This window comes from Chelmon rostratus, chromosome 15 (assembly GCF_017976325.1).
Source record: "Chelmon rostratus isolate fCheRos1 chromosome 15, fCheRos1.pri, whole genome shotgun sequence".
Taxonomy (NCBI): domain Eukaryota; kingdom Metazoa; phylum Chordata; class Actinopteri; order Chaetodontiformes; family Chaetodontidae; genus Chelmon; species Chelmon rostratus.
Window position 1 is genome coordinate 22,938,714 of NC_055672.1, and position 11,051 is coordinate 22,949,764.

The 11,051-nt window shown below is 42.4% G+C and overlaps 1 protein-coding gene across 1 annotated transcript; it reads right to left on the reverse strand.

Moving 5' to 3' along the window:
* Positions 1-8,255: 8,255 nt before the first annotated feature.
* Positions 8,256-10,277, reverse strand: si:dkey-87k14.1 (leucine-rich repeat transmembrane protein FLRT2). Its single transcript, XM_041954396.1, has one exon. It carries the CDS (start codon positions 10,275-10,277, stop codon positions 8,256-8,258), a length of 2,022 nt encoding a protein of 673 aa, XP_041810330.1.
* Positions 10,278-11,051: the final 774 nt, after the last annotated feature.

Sequence of the window (11,051 nt, forward strand, 5' to 3'; positions counted from 1 at the left end):
TGTTAAGTTCAGTTAGTCAGGTTAGTATTTTTTACTTTGTGTTAGTTCTGTCGGTCCTCTCGTGAGCGCTAGAGTATTTGAGTTTCCCACTGTTGTTGTCCCTGGAAGAATCATTTATTGTAAAATAAACTCCTTTTGTTGTACACTCTGTCTGTCGTGTCATTGTCCGCGCTTGAACCTCTGAACCAGATCCGTAACATGACCAAAAGGAAAGTATAGTACCTCAATACATACACAAGTAGCCAATTCCTGTGTCGGTCTAACTTGCCTACCTCTATCTGTCAGATGCTTTGATCCTCATGCGGGGTGAATCCAAAATGCAAGTTACAGGTGAAGACATCGTCTTGCTGTGGACTGAAGACTTTTTGACCGCTGTGATAGTCCAGATGGGGCTGCTGTCTTGATCCTTCTTCTCTGAAGTTTTGTAATTCCTTGCAGTATCTGCTGAATGTCACATGGCAGAGTATCCTTTGGCAACGGACCTTACTGTCTTTCCTTGCCTTACCTCATCTGATGCAGGTTTTAATACGCGTGCAGGCGCACCCCAATCAGTTTCTTACCCACTGTCTCGGCTTGCTGAAAAAAGGAGTAGGATGTGTTTAGTTGTCATTACAGTGTTAGTTGAAACACAGGAGTAACAACCATCACCACCACTTACATAAGAGACTACTCTCTACTCTTATACAAGTACAATAACAACTTCAACAGTATCAGTTCTCATCAAATATAGAAACTTTGGTCAAAAACATTACTTTCTTACCTGAAAGTCAGTAATTTGGCTGTAAAATTTGTACACTTCTTCACGAATTATATACAAGGCCATGAACGAAGTGGTCATATTGTGTGATTACTCCATACATGAAACTGATCACATGACTCTTATGTATTCCGTCCTTGGTGCTGTTACAGCCAACCGTCCTTGGTCTCCCTTAAGACAAGCAAAAACTGGGGCATGATCGAAATCCGAACAATGTTTGACAAAATAATCTTAACTCAAAATCCTCTAGCTACTTTATGTAACTTTCATCTGCGTTTCATGGTCTTGATTGGCAGATTCTAAAGGGACTCTAAAAAGTGTGTGCAGGCAGCAGGTAGGTGGGTGACAGGTAGGTTTAGACTGGTTCTAGACTGGCGGCTAAATCCTTAGACGTCAAGATGAGGAAAAGAAAGGGAGAGAGGAAGCATTAAGACTCAGTCAATGTGAGGAGGTGGTGAGTAGCAAAGACTCCCAAGGTGCATCAAAACAGCAGAAAACCCTTAACAATAATAATCCAAATAAGATGTGTGCAATCAAATTGAAAGCAAGCTGGGCCAGTGTTTCTATACAGAAATAACTGCCAAACAATTTGGAATTAAATTGCATTTTGATATTCAATTTGTGCTCCTGCATATGACACAATATGATATTTTCGATGTTTTGTTTTTTTACCTTTAGCTCAGTCACTCAGAAAGGGTCACTATGGAGCCTCGTGCCCCCTCCAACCAGACTGGGACACAGCTTGTTCATTTCTGACATAGACCACAGGCCACAGCAGAGCAAACACACCTGGCTGCTTGAACCATTTCGCTGCGCCTGTAATTTGCACAGATGGAGAGTAAATCTTTTCAGTTGACTTACTCCGACTGATTGTATTACCTCTCTCAGTCTTTGCTGCGTGAGTTGAACAGCATCCATCATTTGATAGATCCGTGTGACCCTGCTGAAAAGTCTGAAATAACTCTTCTATGCTGTGTCGGGCTGAAGGAGTCAGAATGCAGATAAATGTGATTCTTTCAACCAAATCTATATATATCATTTCATGACTGCTGGTATGGATATACTGTACATTTACCACTAGGGCCTATTTTTAACAGGTAAACTTTACTATTGATTTAAGGGAGTGGTGCTGGTTTAAATAGAGCTTTGGTTTCATGGAGCTGACAGCAGACACAATGTAACAGCCAGCTGATGATTAATGTACAGCACCTCCCACTTTGACCACTGTTCCTAGTGCAACGCGCTCTCCTCCCTGGTTGTCAAATACCAACTCCACTTTGTCACGCTCCTCTGCACCTCACACAGTCTCATTTACCCACAAGGTGCCCCCTTCGTACCCCTCAGCAGCTGCACCATGGAAGGAAACCAAGACACGCTTGTGCATTCTGGTACCACCAGCATGACTGCTAGATTCTCCTCCTGATGCACACTAAGAGGTGATCAAGGGAAGTGTGAGAAATGTGTAAAGGAGAGATCTGTTCCATGATTGGTTATGAGGTCATCCACTCATCGTGGAAGGTCGTCTTGTGCATTCATTTAGCAGCACAGTGTGCACCACACATTTTCACACATTTGCCTCTTGTGTTGAACTGGTCACGTGTCCTCCTCTGTGTTCTGCGACATGTGGCATCAGAGAGTTTAGCACATCCAGCTCTGGGCTATGTTGTTCTGAGCTGCAGCAAGCGCAACGGCAAATTCCTCCCACCGTCAGAGAGGCTAGGAGGAACTTGATCCCAAGCAGTCGATCGTGATGGCTTGCATTTCCTTAAGAAGGTTTTCTTGGGAAGAGGTATGGTATTTAGGACCTGCTCTAGCGTGGGACAGAGAGAAAAAGATGGTTGACTATGGTGAAAGGGTCAGACCTGGAAACTGGTGCTTTTAGGGGCTCGGAAAATGAACTTCCTGAAAGGCTGGAGCTCCATGAAGTGAGGCCACAGCGGGGGACAATTGCTCTGTGGCTCCTGGTTGCAAACATCCCCACCTGCCATGAGCGCATGGATGTTGTTCTGCTGGCATTACAATGCCCCTCAGATCTTCTGGATGATACCTGATAAGGCCTGGAGAAGTCATTTGGTGGCCAGCTTCAGAGTAGCTGGCTGAACTTCTACATCTTCACTTTGTTCTTCACTTGTTGACTGCTTGACGCTGAAGAAGATTTGGGAGCTCCAGTCCTGACAGTGTTATATACTGCACATGAGGACCTGACGAGGTAACTGTACAGTGTGGAGGGGATAAATCCAGGAGCAGCTTAGAGGGCAAAGCCGATAGATGAAATATAACACATGGCTGTGGAACTGTTGCTGTTGTGAAATGGTTGTAGTTTGGTTTGGTTTAGGCACCAAAAGTGCTTGGTGTATCTATTTACGTATATTTATATTTTTTCAAATTGTTCAGTAAAGTGTGATATTTTTTATGGTGATTGAAAACAAGTTGGCTTCTGTCGACTGATGCTAGTGATCACATCAACACAATGCATACTTGGTAGTACGTGTACACTGAACGCACATCATAATCTTATAGAGGTGGACACCTGAACTTCAAATGGCATGAAAACTCAAAATCCTGATGAGGATTCATCCTTGGAGATGTGAACAAGAGCGAGCGTGTGATTGGTGTATTGAGACAGACTAAAAAACTATCCTTAAAGGCTGCTGTTGCAAAATCCACAACACTGCAGTCTAATTTATTACAGCTTGGGTCTTATTGATGCAGTTTTTATTTCAATTCTGTCACTAATGGTAACATTGTTCTCCCCAAAGTGATTGCTGAGATGTGAGGAAAAATGACTAAAAAGAAAAGTTCTGCATGTCAAGAAACATGAGCATTCAGACAATTAGACGGGTTGTAAACAAACCAATAGTTTATTCAGATTATCAAAACCACTTCAGTTGGTCCGTGTTAAAGTTGAAGGAAGCGGGTCTGTAAACGGTGATGGATGTGTACATCACACATTTTGAGTAATCACTTTATTGTTCACGTTCATTTTCCTCTTTCAAATGAGTTTGACAAACCTGGGATCTTGTCTGCTCATGTTTCTTGGCCTGTCTGAATTCTTCTCCGATCTTAGCTATTAACATCAAAACTACAAAAATAAGACCCATACAGTAATAAACCAGAATCATCCTTTAGGAATGACTCACTGACAATCTAAAGATACAGTTTTGGATGTAAGCTACAGCATTTTTGCAGCCATTTCTGCCGTCTGCTGTTCTTGCCACTGTGTGTATCAACTGAGCTAAATCAGAAAGATCTGATGTCTGCTTCGCTGGCAAGAAACACCGATTTGTGACCATCAGTAAGATTAAATGCAGTCCAACACAGTTTGCACAGAATGAAGAACGTCTGAGTAATAAGATCCCTTTGTCCCTGAGGCACTTTAACTGAGGAAGTACAGTATCCTGTCTCTAAACTGATTCTTTATTTATACTGTTACTGTAATTTTAAAGATACATTTTCGACTTTAATTAGAGAGGGAAAAAAGAAAACGATTTTTCTTTTCACATTAGAAAATGTGGAGTCAAGGACTTAAAAGATTGTGAAGTTACTTGTAAATAGTATTGTTTTTCTGTGTTAAGAGCACCATTAAATTAAATTCCTTTCAACTTTATCGTATCGGGTGGTGGAATATTCACGACTGCTAGTCATCACCTACTCCAAAAAGAAGCCAACTAGTCGACTGATCGTGGGAGATCTATCTTTTTCAGCCAACAACAACGTAGGTGGGACCAACCTGTGAGTAGGTGAAATGCTCTGAGAGGCTGTTTATAAATGAGTCGCAATCTGATTGGACTAAACCCCCAGAAAGCTTGTCTGACCTGAAGATACTGTTTGACTGCAGAAACACCAAGACTGCTCTCTTGCCAGTCGAACAACACCCCTGTCTGCGATGGTAAAAAACATTTCCATGCTGATGATTGTGGTCGAGCATTGGCTTCTGTCTTAAGTTTACAGTTAAATTTGCAGTGATGTGTCATTTATCATACACTAGTACCTTGTAATACTGCTCTTTCCACTCTCATACGTATTTATCTCTGTGCAATATCATTAATGCTGTAGTCACTTTACCCACTTTGTGCAATCTGTGCATAATCTGTGAAATTCAACAGAATTCTTGACAGTATGTTTTTATGGCAATTTTTTTACAGTTCTTTGCAGCAATGTATATTTTATATATATATATTTAAGGTTTTTACATACTTTTTCTGACATAAGCCCTTTGTGTCATTGCTTATATATATAGTCTGCTTTTATTTTGTATTTTGTATCTTACATTTCTCGATTTCTGTTGCTATTTTTTTTCCCAACTGCCATGACCTGCTGTTTGTAACACCCGAATTTTCCCAGCTGGTGATTAATAAAGTTTTTTTTTTACTTATCTTATCTTACCTTATCTTAAAACCAAAACAGAAAAGAAAGCAAAAACTACAGCTAGAGGTACTGGTGAGAAAAATAAACCGTATTTTGTAATTTGGGTGGACAAATCCTTCTACATACTTAAAAGCAGAGCAGGTATTTTAAAATACACAATTTGAAGAATAATGCAGGAGCTTAATAAACTGTAACAAAATTGAATTTGACACTAAGGCTTATTTTATGAGTTAATTATTTGTTTGTGTCAACAGCATCCCGTGTTGTTAGTGCTGACATCACTGAAACCTGGTGTCATAACAGAGAAAGAACATAGCTGTTGCATGGAATCAATAAAGATTAATCTTATCTTATTTTCTATCTTATGGGTCAGGGTTAGGGCAGGCTCAAAAATGAAGTAAAGGAAATGTCGCATCTTCAAATTAAAAAACAAGATTTCTGAATGAAATTAACCTCTTAGTTCTTGTTAAATTTGACATTTAATTCTTCATCTGTGTTTGATTTTGTTCTCACTTCAGCTGTAGTGTCTAGCCATGCAGATTTATTGTTCCTTCCTGCATCCACCCCAATACAATGGAAGGAATTTAGTTTGCAGTACTGACGCTGCCGTCTGCTGGATCACTTTTTTATAGAGAATTAGTCCCTATGAGAACTGCTCATCCCATGTTTTGTTAACTTTTTCTAGACATGCATCTCAGGATTACAGTACACACCAAAGACATGTTGGATAATCATCTTCATAGTTTGTTCACCGATGAGTTTTGTTTTTCTCAGTTCGAAAGTGTCTCTCTCTCTTGGTCACAATTTAATAACAAACCTTAAGGGGATGGTTATTATAAAAAAAATCCTTTGTGTTAATATAATAAAAAAAGAATTGTAGCTACTATGTTATTATTTTTTTATTTATTTAATTTTCATTTGCAACCAGTTTTCCGAACAATTTAATTGGTTGATAAAAATCAAATTCGTTTATGCACGGGAACTTGACTTTTTTCAGCTTCCAAAAGTGGACACGGCAGATAAAGTTACAAAAAGAACCGCTGCATTAATGGATTGGCATTAATATTGTTGGTGGCTTGGCTAAAATGCCCCACAGACTACAATAAACACAGAGAATGTTTGCTTCATTTATCTGCCATAACTGGCCTCAGTACCGGGTCTCTGGGCCCCCCATTCAAAATGTTCCCGGCATGCTCCTGAACTCTGCTTTCAGGCCTTTTCCACTGCAGGAACTTCACGACTTAAGGTGGAGCCCATTTCCACAGGTTCTGCTTTTGCTTCCACTCTACTCCTCAGGCTTTGGAGGCGAGTCACTGAACCGAAATGCTCAAGAGATTATTCTAAATCCAAGTTCCAGGTACTCTCAGGGGGAAGGAAAGGAACAGCTGGTTTGAAACAAGGCGAACGCCACAACTCTTAATGTCAATCTCACAAACTCTCTTTTTGCTCCTCTTTTTTGACGTCATACTCTGGGTTGGGCCCTTCTGTGAATTTGATGGTACTGATGTTTCTGGTTTTACCCATCACCAAATGCCAAAGTCTGACACCATTCTGTGCCACCTTTTCAGTTTATCTGAAACCTTCTGGTTTGTGAATCATAGTGGAAAACAAGGAAGAACCTAACACTTAGACCTCACTGGGTTCGTGCAGGTTCAGGTTATGGGAAGCTCTAAGTCACAGGTCATTAAGTCCCTGAAGTGGAAAAAGGCCTATTTGACCGCTGTAGAGAGTACAAATGTTCTAATCAATGAAGGATTTGAAGCTCTGACTTTCAACGCTTTACACATCATTAAATACTCTTTTAATTCCTCATCCAGGTACAAAATAACATAATATGCCACCGATTCAGATTTTGTTTGACAGCTTTGCCAAGTAGGTCTCATGTGCATACTCACAGCTTCACACGGTTCAGCAGTGAGGCTGCTTTAATATGGTTTTATGTTAAGTAGACTTTAAATTCAGTCTCTTTTGACTTTTGAGTTTGCAGTAGTCATCCTCAAAGGACCCTTCCCTCTCCAAAAAGACCTCGGCTTTTATCACTGAGCTCTCCAGCATGCATCTCCTCGTTGCAGTTTGTGTCAGTGATCACTCTGGGGCCGATCGTGAGGACGTTCACTTTTGAAGATATGTTTTTAATTAAATGTGTTATGAGGTAAATAAATAATCAATAGTTTCCTCAACAACAATTCAACTGAATGTATATACACGACACCTTTTGTGCAAAAAACATGGATCCAAAAGACATTGTAAGCTGATAACTTCAAGGCACATATATAAACTGTTTTACCATAACATTATTTTTGCTGAACAAAAAGGAAAGAGTTGGTTCTCAATGGGTTAAACATACAGATGTGCTTTTTTTGCTGCTCACTCTGTGACACCCACCATAAAACACAGCTCGCGCTAACAACATGACCCCTTAACTGTGATAATGTATTAATCTTGAAAAGCAGGTGAAAGCACTGCAGCCTGCCACTTCATGTGGATGTTTAATGAGTGTGACCTTTAAATTTCCTTTTGAAGCAGAGAGAAATTCATTTTTTATAAAAAAAAATATGCCCTCTTCCTAAAGCAGGAATCTAATAATTTGCAACTACATTGAGTGGCAATTAAAGAAATGTGCCATATTATTGTGACAACTTGATTAAAAACAGCCACATGAGAAGTGTGTTGGACTGTATGGTTTCCAGAAAACTATGCCCTCTAGTGGTGAGTGTGGCAGATTTGTGCCCATCTCTTTTCTCCTTTTCTCATACAGAATTCTACCAGCTGGTTTCAGCACTCTTACGATGCACTGCAGCTACAGTCTGGACTCCATATCTGTTATGGTTACTATACAATGACTTCAAAATCATTCACTATTACTCAAAATCAAAATGAAACCCAGACTTAATAATTATAATAATAAATGAATCCTGATTGTACAGGTCTCTGTGCACAGAACTCAAACAGCACAACTCCAGAAACCATTAACTTATAGACAAATGTTATATAAAAGATATCGTCCAGTTAGTCGTATAAATTACATTTCTTCAAGACATAGGGGTTTCAAATAATATTAATACTGTACAGTGTCCAGTAAAGTGTGGGTAGTTGTCAGTAAAAATTCTCCTGATGCTCTCCAAAATCATCATGTGCGACAAAGGTCTGCATCCTGAACATTGTTTTTGCAGTAGACTGTGCTGTTGTTCCCCAGCGGGCAGTCTCGAAAGCCGATGCCCCCATTAGGGGTGTAAATAGGCTGAATGCAGAAGTCTCCCTTGAGGAGCTGCTCGTTGTTGAGCGACACTATCTGGAAACTGGTCTCAGTCATTTCCAGGATGGAATTATCTTTCTTGGTGCCTGCCTCGCAATAGTCATCTTTTCTTCGACCTCGGTTGTATTTCCACTTGGTGGAGGACTTCGAGCGGCTCTTCTTGTGCATGTGCCAGCAGAAGATGCTGAGGAGCACCACCAGCACCACAATCACAGCCCCGCCAATCAGCCCAGCCAGCAAGAAAGGCGAGCTGGGCTCCTGCTGTGTGGCCTGCTCAGGCCCTGACGGTCTTTTGTTGTTGTCAGGGCTGAAGGATGCCGGCGTGGTCATGGCCTCAGTGCACACAGTATCATCTTTGGGCCGGTAATTATTGAATGCATCCAAGGGAATGACGCAGATCCGATAGGTGGACTTTGGCTCAAGATTAGCCAGTCGGATTCCTCGGTGGTCACCACCCACTATCCTCTCCCTGACAGTGTCCCCTGTCAGACTGGGACCCATCCTAGCCCAGGTCACCTTGTAGGCAGTGACTGGAAAGGCAGCCACCCAGCTGACGTGGATAGCTGAGCCATTCAGTATGGCAAATGTGACCTGCAAAGTTTCCCTCCGGGGGTCTAGAGGTTGCTTAGTCCTCAACCCCCCCTCTCTGGTTGAATAGACAGGGTAGAGGTTGGGTAACGTGGGCAAGGGTTGCCTGGGAGGGGAGGAGGAAACATACTGAGTGACCAGGGGGGAGTCTGTGGATGAAGACAGGGAGGGGATCAGAGCAGTGTCAGCTGAAGAGGTTGGCAGGGGTGCCGTGGCTGTGCTCTGTGGGCACTGGACCAGCTCGGCACTCAGCTCCCTGATCACCATGCCTCTGAACTTTTCAGGTTTATGGCACATGAAGCCACGCACATTCAGGGAGGCTGGGAGAGATTTGAGCCATGACACCACCCATTTGATGCTGCAGTCGCACAGCCAAAGGTTGTTCCGAACAGTAAGCTGTCTGAGACTGCTGAGGCCATCAAAGACCCCCTGTGTCAACGACTGCAGCTGGTTGTTGGAAATATCCAGCCTCTCCAGCTTGTGCAACCCTGCGAATGCCCTGACAGGGATGTGGTTTATCTGATTTTCCTGAAAGTTTAATTTGACGAGCACCTCCCCTGGGAGGAACGGGGGAGGGTGCGTGAGTGAGTTGCGGGCCAAAGACAGCTCCCTCAGGGTGACCAGGTCCTGAAAGGTCCCTGGTGCAATCCCTTCATCTGTCAACAAGTTCCCATCCAACAGAAGGCGCTGCAGGCGTGTGACATTCCTAAATGCTTCCTCTGCGATGACTGCAATCCGGTTCTCATCCAAACGCAACTCTTTTAGATCATCTGGAAGACCAATAGGCACGCTGCTCAGGTGGTTTTTGGTGAGGAAGAGCATCTTCAGGCTCACTGCCTCACGGAAGGCCCCTTCCTCTACCCCTACAGTAGAAATGGAGTTATCATCCAAATGTAGCTCCTCCAGCCAAAGGAGCTGAGCCAGAGCCACTCTGGAGATGGTCTGAATGTTGTTCTCTTGCAGATGGAGAATCCTTACATTTTTGGGCAGGTTGATGGGGAACTCATCCAGCTGGTTGCCATAAAGATACACAGTTTCCACGGAAGCCACATGGTGGAGCTCCAAAGGAAACCCAGCGTTATTGATTTGGTTGTTGTGGAGGTAGAGGGTCTTATAGCCCTCACCAATTCCCAGAGGCACTGAGGTCAGGCTCCGCTCGTTGCAGTAAACAAAGGTGCGATCACAGCGGCACTCCTCGGGACAGTTGGAGGCCCGGGAGAACTGCAGGTGAAGGCCTAACAGTATAGGTATCCATGGCCTTATAAAGGAGGCCCAGTCCTTGTTCCATAAACGCCACTGTATCTCCATTTCAAACGGATCAGAAAAAAATACAGACAGCAAATCAGAGAAAAAAAATTATAAGAAATTAGGGTTTGAAAAATCCAACAGAGCAGTCATTAGATTTTGGCTGTTGGCTTAATAACACCACCACCATGTCCATCTTGGTGATGAAGAAGGTCGTGAGTAATCCCTTGGTAATTCGCTGTCCTAAGCTTCCCAACACAAGAGCAATGGTGTCATTAAGCAATATGATTCCTTCACCAGCCACAGTCTGTAATTGAGCTGGGAGACATTAGCAAAGTTCATCACATTTTCACCCTCTCTTCTCTTTTACCATCAGTAGAGCTCTCTTCACGGCACTGAGCGCTGATCGAGCCATGTACGGCACACTGGAGGGCTATCATTGGATGTCCTCCCCCTAGCTTTCTCTCCCTCTCACGTCACACACTGTTGGTTCCTTGGACTTGACATTTGGATCCAGAAACCTGTTGCAAAATAAGAATAACGGGGAAGTTATTGTCTTTTTCCTCTTTAAAACACATGCTTTCCATTTAGGACAAAAGAATTTCTTCTCCCTTTCTATGCCACAAATGCACAATGAGGCACTGTCAATTGGGAGAGCAGAGCAGTGTGCATACAAATGACTTGAAGGTGTGCTACATACAGTATGCATGCATTTTTTTTTGAAGAGATACTGAGAGCAAACATGTGGTGAAATGTGGGGAAAACGAGTAACAAGTCTAATCTGAAATGAAAAAATATGCTGAGCGGATCCAAACTTTTTTCCCTCCCCCAGTTGAT

Coding starts and splice junctions, on each gene's coding strand:
- si:dkey-87k14.1 (XM_041954396.1), bottom strand. CDS start 10,277: ATGGAGATACAGTGGCGTTTATGGAACAAGGACTGGGCCTCCTTTATA.